Consider the following 27,309-nt stretch of genomic DNA (forward strand, 5'->3'; position numbering starts at 1 on the left):
ATGGCTCATTGAACTTGTGAGTTTTCCTGGTTAAATAAAGATTTAATAGAACAAGAATATGAATAGTTCTTAATTGCCAGAAGTAAAATTATTTCCTGTCTTGCAAAGAGACAAATGTGTTGATTTATACCATATTGTCCTAATTTTTTTGTAGGCCAACTGTAAACAGCTGATTAGCTCAATTAGCCTAGCGTAAAGACTAGAAATAGAGGAAAAGCTAGCCTGACTTTCTCTTGTAGTCCAAATAGGACACCTTAAACGATAATTAGATCTAGAATGTATTATTAAGTCAGAGAGCTTGTGTTTCTAGCCTTTCCAGTCTGTTTCAACCTCTTTTTATGCTAAGCTAAGCTAATAGGGTGCGAGCTATAAGCTGTAGCTTTATATTTTTTGTCGAGGAACAAGAGTGGTATCAATCTCTCATTGAACTCTTGGCAAGATAACAAATTACTCATCAAAATGTTAAACAGGTTGTTTAAAATAAATAAAAAGAGAGCTCTGTAAATCCATGACCATTTTTTAGTAGTCCAACCCCAAACCAAAACCTCAACATCAATGACACCCAATAATACTGTAGCAAAAATAGCAACTTCAACTTGATAGTAGTTACATCAAGCTGCAGGTGCAGTCAAGCTGCTTGTGCCTTTTCGGAGAAAGTGGACATAAATTACAGCGAATCTCTGAGTAACATTCGGCCTCTCCGTCTGTCTGGCCTCTCACTGCAGATGGCTTCACAACTAGCTGCCCTCACCCTCAGCTTCCCAGAGCTCTGCCGTAGAAGCACCAGAAATCACCCGTGCCCAGACCGCGGTGTAAGTCTGCCAGGGCAAGCCTGCTCACACCACCCACTCTGATGGGAACTTTCACCTCCACTCATGTCCAAGAGGCACCGCATGGACAGAGTATCTCTGATACCAGCCCAAAGGAGCTTCTTCCCCAGTTACTTTGATTAGTATAAACATTTTTTATCTTGCAAATGAAGCCTTAGAAGTAAGTAAATCCCTCTTATGGATTATTCAACAGCTTAACCAAAAGAATCTGTAAATTGAGAGTGGATGTTTCTATCTCAGTGTTGATGTTTGCGTTCAGGTTTAGGAGATTTTTTAAAACTCCTGGCTGTTAAATTTAAGTTTTTATCTGCTTTGTGTATTTTCAAGCATCTTTCCTCTTCCTGTTCTTCATCCTCTCTGAAAAGCCCAATCTAGTGTGAGGGTCCCAGGCAGCCTAGTTGGAGTCGAAGCTCAGTGGCAAAAATGCAGCAATGCAGCCTGCAGCAATCTGTTTTCCCCAGTAAAGGACAGGATAAATTAGATTAGAGGGATTTAGTGTTACTGGTATCCAACTGGACTGTCCATGAGAGGGCTGGAGCAGTAGGGTTCTGGAGGGTCTTGGAGCTTAGTTTCATGCGTCTGGGTGTGGTCTTCTTCGCAATCATCTTCCTCCGCTGGGCCATGGCTTAAACTCTGTGAACTGGCCATGGCGCCGTAGCTGTGGTGGGCAGGGGAGGGCATGGGGGTCAAAGCCAGCTCTGGCTCCAGCAGTACAGTCGCCACAAAGAGCTGATGGAGGAAGAACAACATGAAGTTTCAGATGTTGCCAAACAGTAAATCACTCAATGCAATTAATGAGGCTGGTGGTGAGGCTATGGGATAAAAATGGATTTTAATCTGGGTTTGTTTCCCATCCAACACTCGATCTCAATATCCATAAATGCGTCTATTTCTATTCATAATTTAATAGTGACATGATATCTTTGCATCAAAGTTAGGTTTTTAACTTATTATTGATTAATAATTCGGATAATTTCAGTAAATTGAAAAGATTTTATATTCGAAAAAAATATTTTGAGAACCACACTGTGGAAAGTTCATGTTTAACTCTATGATGAAAGAAGTTTCTAGATCCTTTGAATTCTTTATGTCCCTCCTTTCATCCTATCGTCTCAGCCCATGAGTCAGTGGCAGTTGGGTGTTCGCCTATGAATCTAGTTCTGCTCAACATTTTTGGCCTATTATAAGGACGTTGTTTTTGTTGCACTTGTTGTTAAGGATTAATGTTTGGTCTCTTTATGAAATTACAAAGCGTACAGTCTAGTGTTATTTAATAACTTGACTTTTAAGTTGGTGCTAGTGAAAATTAAAAAAAGATAGCAAACTAGACTATGTTTATGTTAGGTATTAATAAAATATTGTGTGTATATATATGTATGTATGTGTATATACACACACACACACACACACACTGTATTTTTGCTGCTCTGCAACGTACTCACGTTTGGACCAAGAACAAAACACTAAAACAATATGCTTCGTAAATGTGTTAGATTCATAGAAGAATAATGTTGCACTGTACACTGGAGGCAGTGGTGGATGTCACAGTACTCCTGTCTGCATCTGTGAACGTTCCCTCTGCTGGCTGATCGGACATCTTTAAAAAAAGGAAACATACAAACTATTTATTGAGCATCAGTGGATCTTTAGCTGAACTTCATCCGAGTGATGTACAGAGTAGCTGACCTGGTAGCTTGATGATTTGTCTGGTTGCTTCCTAAGGCACAAGCGGAAGAGGGAGAAGGCAACAGACGAGAGCAGGGACACGAAGGTGAAGAGGGTGATGGGATGAACTGGACCTAGGACAGTAAGGGGAAGAAATTACAATGCCACAATGTCATTATGTGCACTAAACCATAGAGTGACAGCTACTAGGATGGTGACAGGATAGAAAAGGGAGTTATAAGTCACCTAATCTGAGCACAGAAAAGAAGAGCAGCCAGAACATGCAGAAGATTGGAGCCACAATGACCTGGCTGATGGCTGCTCTGTGGATCCTCTGGTTGAGTTTGGTAGGAATGTATGCATAGTAGATGTTGTATCTGTCGACCATATGCTTTAGGATAACATAAAGCAGACCTAGAGGGCACAAAAACACATACACAATGAGAAGAAATATTTACATGAACAAAATACAAATCTGCAAAAATAATAAGAATAAAGGGCAGAAAACAGCAGGGAATTATGTGAAAAGGCCTCTATGGACTGAGAATTTGACTTCAGACGTTAATAGGAGCTTGGTGAGCTCTAGACAGAGACAGGAGCAGAGTGGGCGTCTGGCTCGCAGCTCGCTGTGTCTTGGTGTCTGGGACTACAGCAGCAAATTCACACAGTCTGCATCGGACTGGCAGGCAGGAGAGGAGAGCGAGGTCAGAGTAAGAGGAGAGAAATCGCAAACAAGACTACGAGGGGATGTGATGGGATGCAGAGGAGTGACAAAAAGAGAGGAGACACAGAGGGTCACTTTATATTGCTTACCAAAGGGAGTAATAATGGGACATGTGATGCTGTAGGTCATACTGACTGCAAATATACACATGGTCCAGGCATACTCCAGGCCAAACTGGAACTCGTACGCCTGACTCTGCAGAGGCAAGAACAAACAGTGAGAAATTCACATTTAGAAAAATTATATATTCTAATGTACCTGAAAAGAAAACAGTGAGATAAGCACGAGAGGCTTAGTTCACCCTTTTAACGTGAATGCGCTCAGCCTGGGACTTGGCAAAGCAAAGTCGGAGGGCGTACACTGTCAGTCCCGGGACACGAAGCAGCTCCATAGAAGTGCCGATCAGACTGGATGTGATGACATAGTTTACAAAGAATGCACCGTTGTCTGGAAGAAAAACACACCTGAAAAAATACACAACCAATTAATAAACAGAGATAGATAAACTTTTTACAAGCTGTGACTTTATTTCGACAAAAAGAGTCCTCTTACTGGAATTTGACTTCTTTTTCATCCAGGAAGTTTACATCAAAAAGCCAAGTGAAGAAAAGGTCCAGACTACAGACAAATGTAATAGGTGGAGAATTAATTAAAAAACAAATACAAGAATACATATATGTATAAAACAAGTAGTAGTGTGTGTGTTCTGATCTGCTCTAAGTGTACCTGGATAAACCGAGTGACGGCAGGATGATGACCATGAAGACCAGCAGTAAAAAACACTTGTGCATCGTGACTTGGTTTTCCCCAGACCTAAGAAACATGGGATCGTAAGAATATCATTATGGGAGGCCTATTTAGCTCAAAATCACATTTAGAAAATTCCCTTCAACCAGTAATTTATTCTAAGTCAGCTGACTCTACATTAAATGGATCATCGGATTCATTAGCATAAACTACGCTTTGCACTCCAGTAAACAGTTGATTTGCATTCGCTGCTTCGCACATCATGCCTGCTCAACACGTCGAGAGGGGGTAGTTATGTAAAGAAAAGGATGCTCATAGGTGCTGCGTGAGGATGTCTCCCTGTGCACAGTTGCTCCGCTCCTCCTCCTCTGCGCGCTGTGACTACTGTGCATATCATTATTCTCACATGGAGATCTCTATGACAACCTGCCCAGAATAACAGTGCAGGGAGAGTGGCGAGTAGAAGGAGGGAGAGAGTAAAAAAAGTGCAGCAGGGTGAAAAAGAGAAAAATAAATTAGACAAGGATAAAAAAGGAATGCTGAGAGGTGAGAGGATGATGGACAGCTTCACATGAAGGGTTCCTTTAAAAGGAAATTCCATTTCAGCGGAGAGAGAAGAGAGGAGGCCGATAGCTGGTGAGTACCTGGTCCAGTGGGACTCAAAGAAGGCTGAGTAGTAGACGATGAAGGGCAGGAGCACAGAAAAAGCCCACAGCAGTAGGGTAGGGAAGAACTGTGTAATGACCGGGCTCTGGATTGGAGAACAAGAAGATTAATAAAGGGAAACAAAAAAAGGCGGTAAAAGCAGCTTGAAGCTTACATCTTAATCTAAAACTCTGACCTGCAGACTCTCCACAGGCCTTGTGACGTTGAACTTGTCCATGGTGTTGACAATGATGGCAGGAGTGGTGAGGAAGAAGAGAAGCAGAAAGAGGAGGATGTTGAGGAGGACACAGCGGAGCCACCAGCGAGAACCGCACACTGACAGGTTCTCCCTGCAAGGTGATGGAGGGAAAAAAGAAGTGTCTCAATTCACAGAAACAGACAGGGCATTTAACACTCTCGTCTTCTGCTGACACTCCTGCTCTTAATGTATTGACATAAGCCTGAAATAGCTTGTTCAGTGGCCTCTCATATGTGAGTTGTTTCCACTCTACTAGACAGGAGAGAAGGTTGGAAACAGCACACTTCAGTGCTCTACTTTTAATTGAGGAAAACAAGTACCTGCTCCAGTCGTCCAGTTGGTTCAGAAACACATTCATGCAAACTGCAAACACTGCAACCATATGTGTATCTTGCCTCAATGAAAAGCCTTCTTTAGGTCTTTCATTACACACTGGATATCAGGCTCATCTTATGTTTCCAAGTGGGTTTCCTCAGAGTGCTCTGGTGACCTCCCACAGTCCAAACATGGTTAATAATCTGATTCTACTGTAGGTGTGAGTGTGAGTCTGAACGGACGTCTATCTGACGTCTACTGCTTTCCTATTGCCTGCTGGAATGAAACCAAGCACAGGACAAGACATGGCCTTTCTTTGGAGTTATTGAAAAGTTCAAATGTGATGAAGTCAGTGGCTTGTTTGAGACTCGAGAGAGGTTTTCTGTGCTTTCATACGTCATTGTTTGTAATCTCCGAGTATTTTCTTATCTTGTTCTACATTATTCTTCTGGATAATAATAACGTGTATATTGACCATGTTTGATTTAATCATTGTCCTATTCTGTCACTGTTTGCCTGGTGAAGGTCTAGTACCAAAACGTTGCCAATAAGTGTATGTTTACAAGTTAAGACAGTGTGCGGGGGTTTACCTCTAAGTTTTTGATGGACACATTGCTCTCCTACGCACCCGTCTTATGAAATGGATGTGCGAAGGTCTATTTTGAGGTGTCTTGAAATGTAATCTTTCCATCCAAGCTCCAGTGTTTCCTTATCAAAAATTCATGATCCAGTTTCCTCTTGTTTTACGTTGTGAAAGGATTTTGGATGCTCATATTGTTTTTATTTATGTAAAAAAACTTTGTGTTACATTGTTGTTGTATGAAAAGTGCTCTAAAAATAAAGTCTGCTCGATTGATTGGAGAAATTAAGAGGAGTAAGACCCTTAAAGTACTAACCATATAATATCACTGGGAGCAGGTGCGTAGCTGACCCCCCACTTTTGTGACTGCACCACAGTGGTGATGCTGGACTGCTGGGGTTTGCGGCGGCAGTGCACACGACTGTAGTCCTTCACAATGCTGGAAAAACAAAACGTCGACCATATAAAAGATGTAGAAAAATACAACTAAAGTCCACAATAGCCAAAGCTATAACTACTTATGAGTCTACTCTGTGAGTTTTATAGTTGCTTCCTACTGTGGCATGGTTTTGATGAGACGACATAAACATGATGTCATGCTGTTGTTTACTCACACAGCAGTCATCCTCTCATCACGGAAAGTCACAAAGGCAATGCCTAGCCTCTTCATAGTGATGCGATTCTTCTCAGCATTAAACTCGTCTGTGCGCTTCTCCTCAAGCTCGCTGTAGTACTGCTCAGCATCCACCTGCAGATCAAAAATTAAAGCCTACAGCACTCCCTGCATCTTTTACCCTCAGATTAATCCACTGATTTACACAGCAAGAGACGTTACTGTTGCATGTACCTTCTTTTGGATAGCAGTGCCATCCAGTGGTGACATACTTTCTGTGCAGCAGTCATCTTTCTAATTCAAATGTTTCTGATAAAAAAAAGTACCTTTTCAAAGCCACAGATGTCACAGCAGAATATCTGAGCACAAGGATGGGTCTTGATCATGATCTTTCCCTCCTTCTGGGCCTTTGTGGCAAAATACAGCCTTCCTTTCATCGCCTTGCGCCTGCAAAACACAGCACCCTTTAGACACGAGGCTCACACTTTGTGCAACTCTCGTGTTTATTTTATTTTTCTTACTGTACCTCTCTAAGTCCAGCCTCATCAGCTTGTGGACATCAAAGCAGAAACGGATATCATTGACAGTACAGCTGGGATAGGCCTCACTAGTGGATGGAACGAAAGGAGTAAATCATAACGATGGTGATGAGAGCATCTACAGGTGTACAAAAAGGATGGGCAGGGCTTCCTTTACACAAATCAATACAAAAAATAGAGTGAAATAGAGAGGGAAAATGTGTACTGAAAATGTTTGGTGATAAGTCCTGGGTCAGATATCTCTCTTGGTATGCCGGTAATCATCAGCGTCCTGGCTACCTGTGACACAATAATAAATGATGTTACATCCACCTCAACAGAGACTATATAATGCATGTCAGCCTAAATGTCCAAATATAGTCATCAGTGGTTTCAAAAATCAAAGATGTTGATAATCACAAACTGAGGGTTCACAAAGGTTATACACAAACCAATGGGTAATTTCATCATGTCGAGTCCACTGTGCACTCTATAATCGTGATGTCTTTCCTCTCTTATCGTCTGACACTTAAATTGAGCACTCATTCGTGTTCCCCAGATGATAAATTATAATCACTGTGATGATCCATTAAGTCTCAAAAAAATGCAGCAATAGAGATAAAATCCTGCTTGAGTTTTAGTTTATGATGAAATACTTGTAAAAATGGTGAAATTCCCATCAGCCTTGGCTGCATTTTGTTTTAAGTGCTAATTACCATGCTTAAGTACCAAAGTATGAAAATTGACTTGATAAAAGTGAGTTGTTGGGTTTTTTTTCAGTGAAAAAATAGCTTTTAATATTAAAACAGTATAATGTGTTGGAGACAAACCTTCTCATCCTCTCTGTACTCCAGCCGTACGGAGTGGTGAGCCATACACAGCACTGTTAAGATGAAGTAGACCAGAGCAAGAACGCTGTGGAGCCACAGAAAGCTGTCCCTGTGAGGCAAAAGAACACTGCTGTAACATATGCGCATAAAGAGAGTCCAGTGTTTTTCACACTGCTCTGTGCTCTTTGGTGAGATTTGATGTCATCCATGGAGCATTGGACTTACTTTGCACTAACATTAGCCAGTGTTGTTCTTCCAAAGTTTTGAGGACTGTCTCCTGTAGGAATAATGCAACATGACATAACAGCGAAACTTAACATTTTTAAATGACTTCAAGGAAACTCCTCTTTTGTCTGGAGGCTGAAGCAATGGAACTATGTCACGAAAACCATTTAATTAAATCTCTCTAATCTCAGTGACAATAAATCAAACATTGCAGTCGTGCAGCTCTAATTGGGGCACTCCTTGTTTGCTGTTGCTGTGGCAGCCTGTCAGAGGGTGTTGGTTTATTTAATGACCAGGGTGACACACTGGCCCATAAGATGACAGCTAGCAGTAATAAAAAAAAGTTTCTGTGGATAGCTCTGCTCCTATAATGGCTCTTGTACTTCATGCAGTCATGGAATCACTTACTCAACACTTCCAGCAAAATAAGCACACTACTGCCAAAAGGCATTTCTACTTGTATTTAGCAGCTAATTTTCTGCCTCATCCAACTCCTGATAACTACATGTGTATGTTAAAAGGAAATGAAGCGCTTTCTATTTTCACAGTCCTACTTGATGAATTGCCACTGACATACTAGAAACTCCCATTAGATGAAGTGCAGCCTTTGTGTTTGAAAATAGTAGTGGTTTGACTTCATTATAACCTTGTATGGGTCATTTAAAGCTAAAATTATATTTACGGTAATCTTGTTTCATATATATATATTTAATCTTATTTCATATGCAAAATGCTTTGTGTGTTTTTTTTTTTAACTCAGCTTGACCGCAGACTGTACAAAGTTCAAGTTTCTTTGCGTTCAGCCGATGAACCCTTTCATGTGTAGCTATGTGATTGTCTCTGTGTGGCCTGGCTTCGCTCTCTGTTAGGTTGCTCTATGTGTCTCTCCTGAGGTTAAGGATATCTTTCTGCTTTTTAAACAGTCAGGCCAGCTAGACCATCATGTAAAGGACCAAAATACCCTGGAGGTTCCCGGAAAAGTTGACCGGCAGGATTACGGCCAAAGACAGCAGGCAAACCACCGTCATGAGCAGGATGATGTGGCGCTGGAAGGACAGGTATGTCACAGCGTCAATGCCGCATTTACTACGGATCTCTTCATCCCTGCAGAAACAAAGAGGAACACAAGAATGAGAATCTCTTTATCTAATCTGAGAGAACCATTACACTCTTTTTTTCTGTGACAAAATCCGAATTGGAAGAAAGCTTAAGCGATTCACTCCTCAAGTCTTTAACTTGTACATAGCTCTGCCGCGAGGACATAAGGGCCACGAGTTTATACATCATCATGTTTAAAACGGTGGTACCCCCATGTTGGTGCCAGAAGCTGTGGCTTCAGGAAACCCAGTCTCATAAAATAGAAGCAAAAAAAAAAAAGCATGCCAAAAAAAGAGAGGTGCATTCTGGACTCACATACGCAGCCCACACATTGCGAACTTGCAGGGTGGGTTTAAACTTTCCCAGGGATCCCTGGGTGAGCCAGCGGCATGAAGAGCTAAAAAAAGCTGCACCCAAACTCCACCATTATACTATGGAAACCATGGACACCATGAACATCGCCTTTTTTATGAGCCTAAACCAGTTGTGTGCAGTCAGACTCGAGCAAGTGCAAATGTTCAAGTGGAAACCACGGCAGGAGCTCAGACTTATTTGTTTTTCCTGCTCAGTGACATATAACGCAGGACTTTACATTCAACGGTAACATTAACTTTGAAGACAGAGCCAATAAAAGAATAGGAGCTAGCATCAAAGTAGGGTGAAATAATTAGAAGGGCAACAACTTTGTGTACTTACTTCATTTGGTAAAGTGATGAGAGCCAAGAGCAGAAACCCTGCAAGGAGACGACAATCATACAACATGAAATAGATGTGTTATTTAGGAAAATGAATCACATCTGTATGCAAGTCTGTGCACACCACATCTGGATATGTGCATGCATCCTCCATTAGCATAGTAATAAGGTCTGCAGAGTGACATAGAGATGGAGATTTAATAGGTCTAGCCTGCAGCAGTAACCACTTTACTGCAGCCTCAGCTCTGTGTAGGCACAGTGCGATGACTCCAGTCTGAGTCTCTGTCTTACACGGCTGTAAACACACAGGGAGTGACCTCAGTTTGTTACACAGGTGTCACAGAGTCACAGGCAGCCCGGCTGAGTCATGATCCAAACTTTACTCTTACAAATGGTGACACAGTTTCAACTTGGACAAGTGGCTTTATTGTAAAAGTGCAGCAAGCTGCATTTTTACAAATGAATACAGCACTGAAAAATTAACTGTGACAGCAACCATTAATGGATGAGGACATGATCGGGAAGACCACTTTACATTCGTGGAAATGTTGATACATGTTGATTGTTCAAATAAAGTCATCTAATGTTGTGCTCTGCAGACAACCAGAGTGTGTCAGTCTCCTCCTTAAATGCCTTTCCTGTTAACTTGAATCATCCTATTTAGTTCTTAGAGGATATAAGTCTCATTCTGCATAGGTGTATATGTAAAAACACATCCTTGAATCCCTTGTGACGCCTCACAGCCTTAGAGGAATATATCTCCTAAGACAGCCAGGTAACAGTGAGGTGTCAGGAGACAAAATTAAGAAACAATGTACTATTCATAAAACAGTGACAACACGAAACATTGAAGGACTTTGGACCAAGGAATAATTCAATCTGTTTTTACTTAGTTACTAAGACTTTTAGCTCTCTCATCTGCTCCAACAGCTCCAGCTAAGGTGTAGTAAGGTGTTGTGTTGTCAGTAAGTCCACTGCTAAACAGAGAGCAATCATTATTCTTTTTTGCCAACACATTTGACTGCTATGGTTTGTAAAACAGCAACGTTAAAACAATAAAAGTGACAGCATGATAGAATGATCTCACTCAGTGGGACCTCCTTTTCATTTTACATATGGATATTTAATCTATTGTTAATACAACTTGGAGTATCAATTGCAACTTCAAAGTATCTTAACACTGTAAGTGAACAATGCAGGTTTCTGGGTTAGTAAACACAACACCGTTTGTTAGGATGAAATCCACAGAGCAGCTTCATCAATCTGAAATGCTGTTAAGGGGTTCATTGGCACTTTAGGAACTGATTGAAATGTTTACACTCAAAAACTACAAAAAAACCCCACTCACCATGTCCTTGGTCTCAGAGTCAGAGGGGCTGGACTCAGAGGGAGACTTCTCTTTCTCACTTGGTTCTCCATAAAACAGGGAGGTGAGACTGGATTGGAAGATAAAGAAAGAAATAACAAGATATCGATTGTTGCCTGACATGACCTTATGAACACCCTCTGATTGAATTCATTTCAGGGCTGTTAAAGAGAAAAACAACTAAAACTGAATGTCACTGCAGCGGACAGCCTGCACAGTACCTGTCTGACATAAATCCAAGTGTGTGTTTATGCAGAGAGAAGAAATAAAACAATAGAATACATTCAAATCCAATAAAGCCACAGTGATGATTGAGTTTATGGATATTTTCTCTGCTGTCAGTACAACAGCGTGTCAAATTTAGAAGGATAATTAAATGAGCATGACAGAGGGCTACTTGGGAAAGCACACAGATGATGCTTGCCCTCGGGCGCTGTGAAGCGACTGCTGGTCATCCAGAAATAATCAAGCCTGCAGACTCAGGAAAGGAAACACTGCAGACTCATGCTGACTGATAGGTGCACTTTTACGTAACCGTAACAATATCTAAAAAGAAATAGTTGGAAATATAAATTCAACTTGTTGATCAACCAAATTAAAAAAATGTTTTGATTGTCAAACAAATACTCCAAAATGAATAATAGACAAAACAAACAATATTTTTCTATAATATCCACATCCATCGTGTGTGTGTGTTAATATGCATCTGAAAATCGTTCCACCCCAAAATGCTTTTTTTCTTGCGTTTGAGCAACATATGCTGATAAAATCTCTATATATTCAACATCCTCGTTGAATATATAGGACTATGTCTATCTATGTCTGGCCTATATCTTAAATTCATTTAAGTGTTAACAAAATATATTTAAACCTTCATTTTTTGTTTTGTTTCCTAAGTACTACCAGCAGAGGGAGCTGCAGCCTTAAGGATCCGGACTCAGGAGTGGCTCCACTTGGAATTATTTCTCCATCTTAAATGTGGACGTGGCTCAACGATCAGAAAGTGCGCAAGACAGCAGTAGATAGATTCACCTGTCGTTCTCCATTAGCAGAGCCAGGCGGCCGTAGTCCCATGCGGCCTTCCTCAAACAGGAGAAGATGAGCAACAGGAACTGAAACACAGAACGCAAACATCCATAATGACCTACTGGGTATCTCATTCAAACCCTCATACACTCATTACGTATTCATCTGCAAAAACATTTTCATTCATTTGAAAGCTGGAGCCTGTTAGCCTATCTCATAAAAAGCCTTTGAATAAAAGGTCAAAAATCTAGCACCACCTTCTTTCTTTAGAGTAGTATGTGGTTGTCTTGGAAACAACCGGAGACAGGTCAGCATGCACACAAGAACACATGCTGATCACTAATGAAGAATGAGTCTAGTCAAAGGCAAGAATGCATCTGAATAGACTCCACATAGATGGAATAAAGAAGATTAAAACATACTCAATGACATACAGTATAACAGTTCACAATTGTGGAGTCATGCTGATAAAATTTATGCTGAAAGGCATAACTGGGGGATGATAGATGAATACTGACAAATGGAAATTGGGTAAAAGTGCTGATGAACGTTTAATTTGTATGCAACATTAAATGATTAACTCATTGATTTGAGATATTTGGTAAAGCGAGCAGTGGCGTTTAATAGAAGAAGCTGCCACTAAACTTTGAATGATTCATGTTTGAGTGATTTATAGGCAGGCATAAACAATCAGGGCATCCTTCACTGCGATGTAGAAGATGAATGAGTGTGCACTGAATTCACATCCACCTTTTCAGGGCTCAAACTCCATACTGACATAAGAATCCCGACATCATCTCACTGTCTTTCTTCCTCTTGCTTTATTTGATTTCATCCTGATGCGTAGGTGTTCTTAACAGGTCCCACAGATGATTTCCCCCCCCCTCTATGATAATGGAATTGATGCAGAGGCGTGCTCTTGTCACCTGAGGGGGGGGGCATTCTTTGACTCATGCCTGTTATTAAGACACAGTGCTCAACTCTCTCTGTTGTCTTGGCAACTGGGTCAATGATAAAATGAGCCAATTAAGGGACAAAGGTGTCAGATTGAGAATGATGTGAGTGCAGAGATAAAACTTGACAAGTCCTGACAGAGGGACCAAGGCCACTGACAAGTGAAACTGAAGCCCATTATCAACTGTAGACAAGAGCTTAAACATAGAACCATGTTTGCCGACAGTGTTTACATGGAAAGGAAAGGTGAATTGAGATTTTATGCGGTGGGTTTTGTTGATTTATGATTGAGCTTTTTTCGGTATTTGATGGGACAGTGGATAGAGTAGGAAACAAGGGAGAGAGTGAGGGATGACATGTAAGGAGCCACAGGCTGGACCCGAAGCCTGGAAGCCTGTTTGGAAGACCAAAGCCTCAAACCACCCATGGTGATGTCCGACAATGTTAAGCCCAAACACCAGCCTAAAAATGCCTAGAAATTACTGTTTTCTAATGCTGCAACAAAAAGGAGACAAAAAAAGGCGCTACAGAGTTTGGCAAGGTGATGAAGGTTCCTGGATCAGAAGAGAAAAGTGTAACTGAATGAATGTAAAAGATAATAAAACATGTCTTTGGACTGTTTAAGGAATGTCAGTCTCCATCAGCCCAACGTTTGACTACAGCATATTCTGCTCTGGAGTTTATAACCATAACCACCAAACAATGTACACAACAAGTGCAGTGCTAAAAAATTAAACTGTTTTGGTAGCAAGCTGTCAATCAACTCCTCTCACATATACACAGCAGCAGCAGTCTGAGGCATTAATTACAACTATGAAGAAATAAAACAGTATTTGCTGATGGTCTTGTTTGCTTTTGTAGGTCATAAAAAGGCATTTTAGTACATGTTTAGTCTTTTTATTAACACGTTATAAAAAAATGCTCACAGGAAATGTAATGCTTAGGTGAGAGATCCAAACACTTGAAATATTTTAAAGCACACAGTGTTTGCATTTTTTACACGTATGCTTCACTCCTGATTCTGCTGTTGTACTTTATTAGTGTCAAGTTCAGAGAGAAGTGTTTGAGACAGCATCTCCATTAGACGCTTTATTTTTACAGTAACAGTCCTCTGACAATGTGTCACCATGCGCTGCCAGCTTGTATCAGGGTCTTCATTACAACTCAACAGGGTGTTGGCAGCTCTGTGTATTTTCAGGAACCTTGTTGTCAAGACCAACTGAGCTGCAAAGGTATACAAATTCAATTTTGTACTTAGTGATTTTCTTCTGCTATTCTTTTCTTTGCTGCTGCAACACTGTAAATTTCTCTGTTTGTGAAATGAATAAAGGATAATCTGATCTCATCTTAATTGCTTATGTTTAATCTAATAGACGGACTCATTTTTAGGAAAGTGTTTGGGGTAAACATTTTAGGACATCATCATGGGTGGAACTTGTATGGATAGGGATATTTTGCTTCTGAATTTTTTAAAATGAACCAATTTAATGGAAACTAAATCATTAAAACAATCATTAATAAATTAGGTACATCCCCGATCTCCATTTTTTTTTTAACAATTTCAAAAGTCACCTGCTATCAAAGAACATGGGACTATTGGTAAATTATACAGAAATATTTTCCAGTCTGATTTTTTAAATGAGAATGTCCTTCTGTAGTTTATTTTATAAACTGTGAATATTATAAATTATGTCTTGTGAATGTGAATTCTTACCATCCAAAGCACCACATTTATGGCGAGGACCGTGGGCACCCCTCCAAACGGAAGTCCCTGTAGGACGCTCCTGCGGGAGTGTGAGCGATAACATCTCTCAGCTGTGCTGTTTCCGTCTCCAAGCGAGTCCAAGAAGCTCAGAACATCTAGCTCCACAGACCTCCCATCCACAGGTGGCGCTAACGTCTCAAACTGTTCAGAGTGTGCCATCAGGACTGAATCATACCTGAAGAGAGGCAAATAGACTCTTAGCAAAGACAAGTTGGCTGTTTTACACAATTGTTTGAGATTTACAGGAATGGGCTAAATGATTATCAAGAATTATCCCCAACAACATAATGGGAAATTACCAAAGTAGTAATGAGAGAACAAGTCATAACATATTCACCATACAAGAAAAAAAGAAATGAGAATTGAAAATGGAATAACAATTAAATGACTCCTATGCTAATAACCCATTCGAATTCATCAACAACTAATAAATAGGTGTTGAATTCCAACTTTATGATGGAAAAAAAAGTCATTAATCTCTGCAGTGAAAGATTCAACACATCAGCAACCCTTCCAGATCATTCTATGGCAAATCCTAGTCCTGTAACCATGAACAGGAAGCATCTCTTATTTCCAGAGACCTTATAAACCTTCCCAAATTAACAAACGATCAAGCAAATGTCCTGGATAAACCCCTCACACATGATGAATGTTTTAAAGCACTCAACCAAACGCCAAACAACAATTTCACAACAATTTCATCAGGTGTCAAGGAATTAATCATACCTCTAAAACTCCTAAACACATGAACACTGCCATTCTGTCATTGCAACCGAGGACAGACAAAGATCCAACACAAAGCCTCAGCTATCACCTATTGACACATACATGAAAATAATTAGTAAAGCTCTACCCATTCGCATTGACAATATAATTCCTCTTAATTTAACCTGCTAACTATGGACCGACAGTTACCACAAAATCTGCTCATGTAAGCCAACAAAAGCTACCCATCATACCAAACCACATAAAGCCCCCCATTTCAGACAAAACCACCTCGTTGCCATGGTCCTCTAAGCGGGTGGCCCTGGTTCAAATCCAGTCAGAGGCTTCTTTAAAGCATGTCATTCACAAATTATCTCTCCCCTATTTCTGACTCTATCCACTGCCCTAACACTGAAAATAAAGCCATGAAAGACCAAAAATGTTTTAAAAGAAGGTCAATTGTTTTACTTGAACCTATAGTTTAGAGCCCTAGACATTTTATTTGATGCCACAGTTCCCCCTTTTTGCATTCCTCCTCACCCAAAACTTCCTGTATTTATGTGGGATACACTAACCAGTATTTGTGTATTTTCAGTGGAATCGTGGAGGTTTAAAATATAACCTCTAAAGTGGGATTTTTCTTTTTCTTTCAAACAGTTGTGGTCTATTCTCTCTGACAAGCTGCCACCCGTTTTGTTCAGTTAGCTAGCATTTGTACAGATCAGCCTATTGACTAACAGTCCATTAGCAGTATTTCATCCGTGGCTGTTTTTGTATATGATAAAGGAGAGACAGATCACATAAAAGAGACACACTGATCGGATGACAGATATACTGCAGCCGCTTTAAAAGCCTTAATGATTAACATACAAATGCTAATGAGTCCATTTACACAAGAAACATATTTGAATAAAGACTCAGAACAAGAGTAAAGCTCAAGCTGTGTACTTCTATGTCTTTTTGAACAGCTTGTAGAAGATTGGCTGTTATTGCCATATTCTGATGCATGTACAGAATATGATCATTCACACAGCCATGACCACAGAACCATCTGTCCTCCAGCAAACACACACTCTCCTCACTTTCAATCAATCCGGTCCTGAGTCGCAGCTGCTTGGCTTGTGTACACTCCTAACTGAATAAACAGTCTGAGGGAAATGGAGCAGCAACAGAGTGCTGACAAAGCTTTGCATCAATACAGCGATTACACCTGAGCTAGAGACATCAATCATCACATGCTGTCAAAATGAACTTCCACAACATAAACAGATACGTTGTTTTTCTTACATAACAACATGCTCTGTAGTAAACACGCTGTGCGCTCTGTGGCTAAGAATGCATCATTAACTCTCAAAAGAGCTGCAAGGTAACACGAGACAAAAACAAGTGGGAGAGAGGAGAGGAAGCTTAAGGCCTCCAAACTGGCACACATCACCGAAACCCAACCTTGGTGTGATTTATCGCCTTGCTAATGATGTCATTTCCTCAGATGATGGATCACAGTTTTGAGAAGGATTTACAAAACAGCAGGATGTCTGGTGTAGGAGGTAAGCTGATCAACAGCAGATCTGCCCAACTGCTGTACATCTCACTGTCAGAGTGGTCTCAGTCAGAGTGGAGGTACAGAAATACAACACAGTAATAATTCAGCAGCTCCTTCTGCACCGCAAGAGTCCCTACTAGTTCTGTTAGTAGCCAATCAATATTCAGATTCTGTCAGATAGAAAGCTTCTGATCCTCTTTGCAGTAACAACTGAGAAGGAGATCCCCCCGAGGATACAAAGCAAATCCATAATGTACATAAGCACACACCGAGAGTCTGCAGAGCGGCGTTATCAAAAAGACAGATATATCATATATTCTGTCTTCCTCTTTTGGCAATGGTGAAAAAAGCCATCGATATACAAAAAGGATCATTATTCTGCTTAAAATTGCTTAAGAATAACACATACTTAATGTGCTGGAAGAGAGCATGCAGAGCTCTGAGAAATACATGAGATTCCTCCCATAGAAAGCTTGAGAACACACATAATATTAGTTCAGTTTAATTGTTATTTCAGACAGAATTTAAGACAGACATTTCTTTCTACTTATATTAAATGATACATGTTTTGCATGCATGTTCTCTCAAATTGCACCGACAGTTTGTGAAATCAACAAAACAACGAAACAAACTACAAATTTATACTCAGTGTTCATAGAAAACACATGAAACCTGGCTTCATGTAGTTCTGTTTTTAGAATTTCCCTATGAATGTATTTCATTGCCTTAATAAAACATATTCATTGATAGGACATTTGCATCATATCAGCTCCATTTGCAACATAAAAAGTCATGAAAGTGGAGACTACAATAAAGTAAGCTCTTCTGGGCCTATTTTTATCTCCCGGAGATGAGCTGATCAATAGCAACCATCACAGAGAGACTCTGAGAGCTGTGACATAGCAACAGGAGCTAAATCAAACAGAATTGATGCCTTACTATAAAAGAAATTAAACAATTGTGCTGCAAAGTGGGAGCACGCTGAGCTCTAACAGAATCGGACATGCAGAAGAACAGACCTTTAATGACTCACTGAGCTCCCATCTGCATCAGACAAGTCATTCACAATGTGAACCATGTGGCTGCTCATGCTAACAGTGACACTCTTCCTCTACACTTTTAGAAGCGAGTGGGATATTAAGGGATACATGCCGACTGTGGTGTGGTTTCACACAACATTTGGACAAATGTCACAGCATGACTCAGCAGGTTTAACCACAGGACTCAGTGGTGCTTCTCTTTCTGTATCAGCCTTGCATATAAACAATCAAACATGCTCACAGTTATCCCGGAATATCCATTTCCTCTGCAGTTTATTGAACTCTGCTAATCTGACGTCTCTATAATCCTGTTTCTCTGCTCATTTCTCTCCTCCTCCTCCTCCTCCCTGAGACAGGCTGCCAAGCCAACACAGCAGATTACAAACTGAAGTCTGGCTTGAAAAGTAGCTATGTGCCTCTATCTAGCAGCGTGAGTGAAATCTCTCCTCTCCTGTGCAGAGTCATTATGATCACAGACGCTGAAGTAAGTAGAGAAGCCACTCACAAGTGATGACATACACCTGAGTTTGAGTCAGAGAGGCAGAAAAAACAGCAAACTGTAAAGAGGAAACAACTAGCTCAGTCCAGCATGTTGCATCAGAAAAACAGCTGAGGTATCTTTGTGTATGTGTGTAGAGAGAGAGGGAGGTGATACAACCCCTGAGGTGATAGAGGCAAAACAATTCAACTTTAAGTCAGAAGATCAATAACTTGCAATAAACCCTGATTCAATCACATGACTGATCTCACTCCCTCATAATATCCTGATTAAATCTACCATATATTGTATATGAGCTCCGAGTCACCATGATGAAGAAATAATCCTCTTTTCAGCACACTCAAAATAACAGAGAGAAAATGCTGATATTCCTCATGTATAAGGTTTATCATGGTCTCTATCTTTGTTTAACATGCTAACTTAAATTTATACACTCATATTTTATTTTTACTGATGAGGGCACAAACATAAAAGTCGGGGGGATGTTTTATGACATGGATGTGATTGTCTGTATTCCATTAGTACAGTGATCGACACGCAGATAATATCTGAAAAGCCTCCAATCCCAGCTAAAATGTAATATCAGTAAATGATGTAACCTTTCTAGTTTTAAAATAACTTAACTTAACTTATTTCAAAAGATCTTTTTCTACATCACTATAACTACAAACTATAACTTTATTAGATTGTACTTTGTTTCCACCATATTTGTGCTGCAACTGCAGCATCTCATTGTTAGAGTTCTGATAGTTGATCAGAATTGTAAAAGGGAAAAAAATGTATCAGTACTTTGTTACATATTGACAGGTATCCTTCTTAAAGTTTGAAACCCCCAAACAACAGTACTGATTGTGGTATGGGAAAAGTGAGGTGGGTTATTTAAGTCAGTTTGCCTGTGCAATACTGCTGACGAGCAATCCAAGATTTGTTCTGAGAATTGTATTCTGGGTAGCCTGTAACTGGCAGACTTACTGACTTTGTGCGTTAGCTACCAAAAAAAGTGAAAAGATAGAAGGGGGTGGGGTGTGCAACAAAGTGCCCTGGAAAAAAAGTTTACCACTTCATCAAATCATTGGAGAAGAAGCTGAATTTGTTATCATGTACAAACATGACACTCAAAAACGGCTGCTCCTTGTAGGATCATAATTCACAGTGGCTCCAAAGCCTCATCAACAACATAAACCATTTGTTGAACAGCGGCGGAAGAGCTTTTCCTCCCATCGTTAAACATTCTGCTAGATGAAGACACATCAACTACCTAAGGGAATGACAGAGAGAGCGAGAGCGAGAGAGAGAGGGAGATGGGCCGTTTTTGCCAGAGAAATGAATCATAAATAACGTGTGAACTTGCACTGACATGCAGACCTCTGCACCTTATCAACTGCCAGCTACTGTGAGACATAAAAGAATATCCCCAAGGACAACTTGCAATCACCATAAATAAAAGAACAACAGCTTATGAGCTGTTATTTCTCTTCCTACTGGCTGCAGTTTTGTTAAACACACAGTTTCCGCAGGTAGCTGCTTGTTAAGTGCTGGAAAAGACAGTTCTCCATACTTGAGACAACGATACCTGCGTAGACAGGAAGGGTTTGACATTTCCTCTGTCAAAGCCCTAATCTCAAATGCCCAAAGTGCTACATGAGCTACTTTTAGCTGTGCTCTGCATGTTAATGTGAAAGTGGGACCCTGGTTATGGAAAAATCCTGCTGTTTAAAAGGAACCTCCACTAATGAGCCGTTAATAATCCATAAGAGATTAAAGTGATAAGTGATATGAGGAGACACATTGAGAATATGATCTTTCACAGAAACTCGCACGTGCTTTGAGGAAGTGCTAAAACAGCCAGAGAACAGACATCATCATGTAAACATTCATTGAATGATAACAGCTTAGCTTTAAATGTATTTATAGTTCTTTTGGATGCTGGCAGGTGGAAAGAAGAAGACATAACACAGACTAATTTTCCGTAGAATAAAGCAATGTGAATGTGTACTTCTTACCCATCAAACCGATTTAAAGCCAACATATGGAAGTCATGTTTCAAGCCATCTACAACATCTAAGTCCAATTTTTACACTTCGTTTTGGTCTCTACCCACTTGTAATTTCCCTTAAATTTGGTAAATTGAGTAAACTGTCATAATGAACTATCCCTTTCATATTACAAAACACTGAACACTTAATCTATTTAATGAACATCTTAATTATTGCATTGTGCTGCTGCAGTTGGTTTGTCTTGTATTGTATGTTAGTTAGCCGAACATCCCATTGTTTTCTGCACCATTTATGTCATGTCTCTGTTGGTTGGTTTAGTCTTTTAACAACTGTCTCTTTTTGCTATTGCAGTTGGTTGGTTTAAGTATTGGGTTTAGCAAACTGGAAGGTCAATTGCTCCCTAATATACAGTAATGTTAAGGGAAAAACTGCACAGCCAGAGTTTGTTTTTGCACTTGTTGATGCTCTCTTTCTGTTACATCAGCTATGTGACGTGGAGTTTACCTTTACGTGACTGTGTTGGTACGATTGCTGTGCTCTATACAATCCAGAAATGTAATATACATCTCAAACAGCATGTAATCCTTTAGGGAGACTTTTCAAACCTTTCTGTATAAAACTCTTCCATGCCTGAAGAACATTAGCATAGTTAGCTTGGTGGCGTTATATCTAATTGATTGTAAGGCCTTAGTTGTTAGAAAAGGTGTCAGATGGGGTTGAAGCTATTTCTTTGTGGAGCTGGCTTTTTGTACAAACCATTTTATCCTACATGATTTTTTACAAACCTTTACAAATTAGAACTGTAAATCATTGCCCAGATTACCAGTTTGTTCAGACAGGGATTCAACTACTTTTTAATCTAATATTGTCTGTCATATACTTGGTATATTTTACAATGTGTGAGTGCATCTTATTTTCACTCTTCAAGAGCTACAAGCCTCTGCTGTGAAACACTTGGTGTTAGGGTGGTGTTTGGGGGTGTGGATGATGGGAAACCCTCATTAGACTGAGTGGGGGGGGTTAACACAATCTGCTCACCACCTGTTCAGTGAAGAGGGGAGGGTGCTAACCTCTTTCTGTACCTCACTCTCTCTCTTGATCTCTTTCTATCACCTGCACAGCAAAAACACAGTTCAGTGAGGTGTGTCTGCTCAGTTCACATACTACTGTAGTTAATGCTGCCTGTTTCTGAAAGCTAAATGAGACTTAGCATAAATGCTGTTGTGACTGCAGGGAGACACTGTGTGTCTGCCTCATTGCTGCCCAGAGGGACTGGGCCTCTGTCATCACTGATGGTTTCAGTGTAACATGTGTGCTGCATGAGACTGACTGACAAATAAGCCTTATCTGGGTTTTCTCTGCACAACTCCGAGCTTCTGGAAGATTCCACCGACAGTTTCTTTCACTGAAAAACCTGCTGAAGCTGATCTTACAATGGTCCTGTGAGAAACACAGAGTCAAAATTACTGTTGCCCCCGCATCTATGAAAAAGCGCAAACACTGCCAAGCATAAAAGATTCCTTTGGAGAAATATCCACTGTCTGCACTGTCATCTCTACAAAATTGAAACTGCAATCAATCCAAATATAACACATCTCAGTGTACTGACATAAAGTAGCACGGAAGAGACATTCAAGTTGTTTACAGCAGTTGTGTGTTTTTAGACAGATTGGGTAAAGTTTTTTTTTTTAAATGTGGCTTCTAATAAAGTAAACTATACTAGTAAACTATAGTAGATTTCTGACTGCACTCTTTATTTAAATTGGATCACACAATCATATTTTTGAGAATACCACAACTATAAAACAAACTTCAAGTCTTTCCTGTGTCTAGTCTGAAGTCACTCTATAAGTTTTATGACTGATTTTCTGCCTATCATGAAAGTTGCATTTTCTTATAATTTCTAAATTAAAAAAAGTTTGAACTTCAAGTACGCTCTGGATTTGTTTAATTGCTGTGGTAATGACTCAGCTGTTTTAAAATAACAGTATTAGTGTTAGTTACACTATCTTACATTTAAAGAATTGGACAGCATCCTCTATAACGCAGAAAATGTTTAAATACACTACATGATTATACATTACTCAACTTGCAATGGAGTGTTTTTCTCTTTTAACTTTAGATCATCATTTGCTGTCTAAAATGCCATAAAGTAGTGAAAAATGTTTGTCAACAGTAGCCATCAAAAATCAAGCAAAACCAAGTGATATTTAATTTGCTTTTAAAAAAGAGCAATAATTGCTGATTAGATTATGTTCCTTATTGTGCTTTTGTATCCTTCCTTACCACAGAGATGCTGAGGTGGGGCCCTATACCTTGTTTGATGCTCTTTACAAAACAATACTGTGTTACAAAAAATAACTTCAACTTTTTTTGAACGAAAAATGATAATCAATTTATGGTAACATACATTAACTCATAATTAGAGCCAGAAACAACAGCGACCTAATAAACATTGGGTGACCCAGCTCACCCCCTCTCTTTCACAGAGAACAAAAGGTGAACAGGTGAGTTAAATAATTACCACATAACCCAAACTCAATATAATCCCAAATTAACTATATAATAATCAATATCCCAAAACGTCAAATTAATAATATATCCCTTATCCTTAAGAAATACTCCATCCAGGCCTCCAACAATATCAATTTACTGATTGCGTAGGAGGAATATTTCATTTGCACTTCATGAGGAAAAAATGCAAAACCACCATGAGCAGATATTTAAAAATGACGGAGCTTCTGCTTTATAAGATGAGACTATTAGCCTCCCATGCATATCAAACAGAGGATATAAAATGTGTGAAATATGAGAGCATAAGAATGTCTGACAGCTGTATGTGTCTGTGAATATCTAAAGCTGGTCCCTTGTTGTCTGTTAAACTTAAAGCTGCATTTTATTTGCAGGAGGACAGGATCTGTTTACATCAGTGACAGTGCTGCCTGCGTCTGCATTACTGCGATGGACCCCTAAGGAAAAGCAGGAAAGATCACAGCAGGAATCTCAAACAGCATGGAGCCTCCTCCCAATCCAAGACGTGAAAAGAACAAAGCCCAGCCTGTGGTACATAACCGCTGTGGTTAGAAAGGCTGTTGGAATACAAATTGAGGTGTCACAGGTAACAATGATATCATCTGTGACGGTTTTGTTCAGATAGTCTGTTTGTGTCCGATTTTTCTTCCGGGGGGTTTAACCATAGTGTTTTCTGACATATCTTTTCACATCCTGCTCCTCTTGACGTGAGATGTGTCGAGGGAGATGACTCACAGAAATACAACTTGCGTATGATCTGATCTCCGATGTATTTTACACACCAACACCTGCAACTTCACGTCATCAACACCAACCTGACCTTCTACTATAGAGGAGAAGATTTCTATGTGTGACACAGACATGAGGGCGACTTGTTAACTGTATGGATTGCTCTCTCAGAATCAGAATTCAAATCTGAGATTAAGTGTAGAGATAAATCCATAGACTGTAAATATCAAATCATATTCAGTATTGTATTAAAGGCAACATAGCATTCCTGTATATCTGCAGTATTGGCTTGAATGACAATATAAACAACAATACAATGAAAAACATGTTTGATGAAACATGAAATCAGATTTTACTGCTTAATTACTTCAGATGATTTGTCACAGTAAAGCTTCTGAGGAAGGTTCAGTTTGCATTGATTTTTGCTCCCCCTAAAAGGCAACCTCCCATTGCTAACCTTGTCCTGTTTATGTTTACGTATTTTCTCTGATGAAATAAACTCATCCTGCTTTCTTTGAACAGTTTAATGTATCGCTCACTGTCAATGTCCGCTGTGGAAAATGTAAACAAAGGCTGTTCCAGCAGCACACCATAACCCGCTTTGATACTCACTTGGTTTTGTTTGTTTCTGTAGTTTATACAGAGGCACCAATATTCATTTTCTGCTGTTTGTGAGGTTGTTTTTTTGTGTATGTTTAGATATTTGCTTATATCATTAAAAAAAATGGTTTAAATTTTTTTTTCACATTTTAGCACGAAGTCAAGCTCAAGACTGACACACTTAAACTACCTAATTGTCAGATGACTTGAATTCCCAAGAGCTTATACGAAAGATCAATGGACAGTTTTCTCTACTGTGTTTATTGTTGGACTCGTTTGATGTGAAGTGGAGCAGATTATGTGATTTCAAATGCTTTTTACACCATCAGAATTAAACATCAAAGGCTCAGTGCACACACTCGCCTGTTGGATGTTTGATCATTCAGAAGCTGTCCAGCTGCCCCAGGTGCTGAAACAAACTCACCACATAAAGTAGATCCATGGAGGAAGGTTTACGTTTACATGTCACACTCTGTAGTCCTCATGTTCAGCGGCTGGTCGATGTTGTAGATATCAAGAACATGATATCCATCCCACTACAGCAAGCCATTTTCTCAATCACAGCCTCGAAACTTCTAAAATATTCATGTCTGTATTTTCCAAAGAGGACCTGCTTTCTTTGGCTCGCTTTTCTTGTGAGACTGATCGCTCATCACACAGTGTCATATCAAACTTTAAAGTGATAGTCTTGGGAAAATCTTTTGACTGATAAGTCACTGAAGTGTGAAAAAAACAACAGCATAAATATAGATTTAAAGAAGACAAGCCAATCGAAACACCTGAGACCATTACAATTCTATTTAGTATAATAAATACATTTCATTTTGTGCAGGAGTTCTTACCTCTATTATTTACATTTCCAACAGGGTTCCTGTAATATGTTACAGTATATAGTGGGGAATGTAAAAAGTTGCAATTTAACTTATTATACAGGACAACATCATTTTGTATCATCTTCAATGTCGTTCCGGCAGATTCTAAAGCTTTTAAGGCTTTTCTGTTTTAGACTTTTTTTCCCAGCAGGTGCATTTTAAACTGACTGCATTAAGCAGACTTAAAAGATAACTGAAATGTTGTGCCTCTTAGTTATGGAAAACATTGAAAAGCCATAAAAAACAACTCTCCAAAAATGATAAAGCTCTGCTCTGATGAATGAACAACACTGATCTCCATTCCTGTTAATACTGTTTTCATATCATTACTATAAGAGGACTCTGTGTCCTCATTAAAATCCATTTAAGGACCCAAAATATTACTTTCCAATCATAATTAGACCTTTTTGCTGAATTGAAATGCTCTGCTCCAGTGACCCGCTGAAATGCCAAAATCCGCTTTATAAATCCAGCATGTTAAAGGCCACTTCCCCTCATTATACAGGTGCAGATGTCAGGCCAAGTGAGTCAATATACAGTGCAGTCTAACATGCCTTTAAATATGCAAGACCAAAAATAGAAGGGTTCATAACACCAAATGAAGTATAGTCAATTATTTGAAAGGAAATGTAAGACTTTAAATGCAAAAAAAACATAGCTTCTATCTCCATCAATAAAGGAGAGTCAAATGCAGCAGGATGAGCATGAATTCAACAGGTCACACCAATATCTCATTAGACAAAAATGTCAGCTTCTGTCTGTAGGCTATAGCTCCATCAAATGTACAACAACAGGCTTAAAACAGACAGGAAAGCATTTTTAGAGCATTACTAGAAGCCCCAAAATACAAAATGTATTGTATTACTCCAGTGGGAACCCTAAATTAAAGGCCAGGGCCATTAAATTGCCACCCAGTTCTTTCTACAAGGAACAATGGGTGTTGTAGTGAGGAGCAGGAATGTCTCTTCTGTTTTGGGTGTAATAGTGACACGCTGCCAGAAACCTCCGCATGATAACCAGCCAAGAACAAGACTTTCCCACAGTGAAGAGAGCTTTTAAACGTCCGATTCAAATAGAACTTTTAGTCTTTTAATAGTTTAAGTCAAAAAAGGAAATTATCTTTTTAAGCAGACCCGTTTGTGGTGACTCCTTGTTCCTCCGCTCATTGCAGCACTCACAACAGTCTGCACACCCACCTTCCTCAAGCTCAGTAACTTGATGGAAACGACTGCGCCATAAATAGCGCAATAAAGATCTCCAGTCCGCTTTTAGATCGCCGAAAGGCTATTTTAAAATTCACATCGCTCACCTTTGGGCGCTTCCTGCTCGTTGGCGTCTGCTGCTGATGAGGATGCTGCTGTTTTTTTTTTTCTTCCACCCCCCAACACTAAGAATCAAGAGAAACTCCCACCTACTCAGGGGCCGTCTGACAATTCAACACCTGCAGGATGCTTAGGGAGCGTCAAAGCCTAGTGTTTCAGCTCCTATTTTTTCCACTAGTATATTCAGCATACAAGCATACTATTGATCATTGTACCGATTTATTCGTTTCAGTTTACAGATTATTCAGTTTACAGGGTTTCAAGTTAAATATAGACTATGTAGATTAAACCATTTTTAGATTTTCTTTAAATAAGCCAATCATTCATTTGTGTGTGTGCAAACACACGTGTATAACAGTATAATAATATATCAAGACTATTATCTTCAAACGCTTTGATTTAGAGGTATATTTAAGGTTGTATTGCCCCCTACTGGAATACTGTCTGTCCTGCAATGTTCCAACTTCTACGACCCCATTGTTTTGGCACGTGTGCAAAAGAGTGAGTACAATTCTCTACAAATCTTGTTTAAAACATTTATGGTACTGCTTTTTTTACTTGATAAAAAAAATATGATAAACTCCACATAGAAAATATTAAAGCTCTATGGAATTT

At 39.6% G+C, this 27,309-nt stretch overlaps 1 protein-coding gene across 2 annotated transcripts; it reads right to left on the reverse strand.

Annotated features, from left to right (window-relative positions):
- Nucleotides 1-460: 460 nt before the first annotated feature.
- On the reverse strand, nucleotides 461-26,759 carry tmem63c (transmembrane protein 63C). 2 transcript variants are annotated; one of them, XM_079369521.1, is made up of 23 exons: nucleotides 26,682-26,759; nucleotides 14,805-15,030; nucleotides 12,143-12,222; nucleotides 11,093-11,180; nucleotides 9,746-9,783; nucleotides 8,913-9,055; nucleotides 7,952-8,003; nucleotides 7,727-7,835; nucleotides 7,123-7,196; nucleotides 6,905-6,985; nucleotides 6,705-6,825; nucleotides 6,380-6,513; nucleotides 6,082-6,204; nucleotides 4,808-4,961; nucleotides 4,611-4,717; nucleotides 3,946-4,032; nucleotides 3,772-3,837; nucleotides 3,521-3,683; nucleotides 3,309-3,414; nucleotides 2,742-2,909; nucleotides 2,517-2,629; nucleotides 2,353-2,427; nucleotides 461-1,559 (listed from the first exon to the last, which is right to left on the reverse strand). In XM_079369521.1, the coding sequence occupies exons 2-23, from the start codon at nucleotides 15,012-15,014 to the stop codon at nucleotides 1,329-1,331; spliced, it is 2,523 nt and encodes an 840-aa protein (XP_079225647.1). In that variant the 5' UTR covers nucleotides 15,015-15,030; nucleotides 26,682-26,759; the 3' UTR covers nucleotides 461-1,328. The 2 variants fall into 2 exon arrangements, with proteins under 2 accessions (XP_079225647.1, XP_079225648.1); XM_079369522.1 differs by lacking the exon at nucleotides 26,682-26,759 and adding an exon at nucleotides 26,506-26,672.
- Nucleotides 26,760-27,309: the final 550 nt, after the last annotated feature.

This window comes from Symphodus melops (genome assembly GCF_947650265.1).
Source record: "Symphodus melops genome assembly, chromosome: 19".
Lineage (NCBI taxonomy): Eukaryota > Metazoa > Chordata > Actinopteri > Labriformes > Labridae > Symphodus > Symphodus melops.

Bases quoted from the DNA above. Each gene is read 5' to 3' on its own strand.
- tmem63c (XM_079369521.1), bottom strand. From the start codon at position 15,014: ATGGCACACTCTGAACAGTTTGAGACGTTAGCGCCACCTGTGGATGGG. The intron at 7,197-7,726 runs GTTTGTCTCCAA...ATTGTGTCACAG, and splicing joins AGTACAGAGAGGATGAGAAG to GTAGCCAGGACGCTGATGAT. The intron at 6,986-7,122 runs GTACACATTTTC...TCCATCCACTAG, and splicing joins CTTATCACCAAACATTTTCA to TGAGGCCTATCCCAGCTGTA.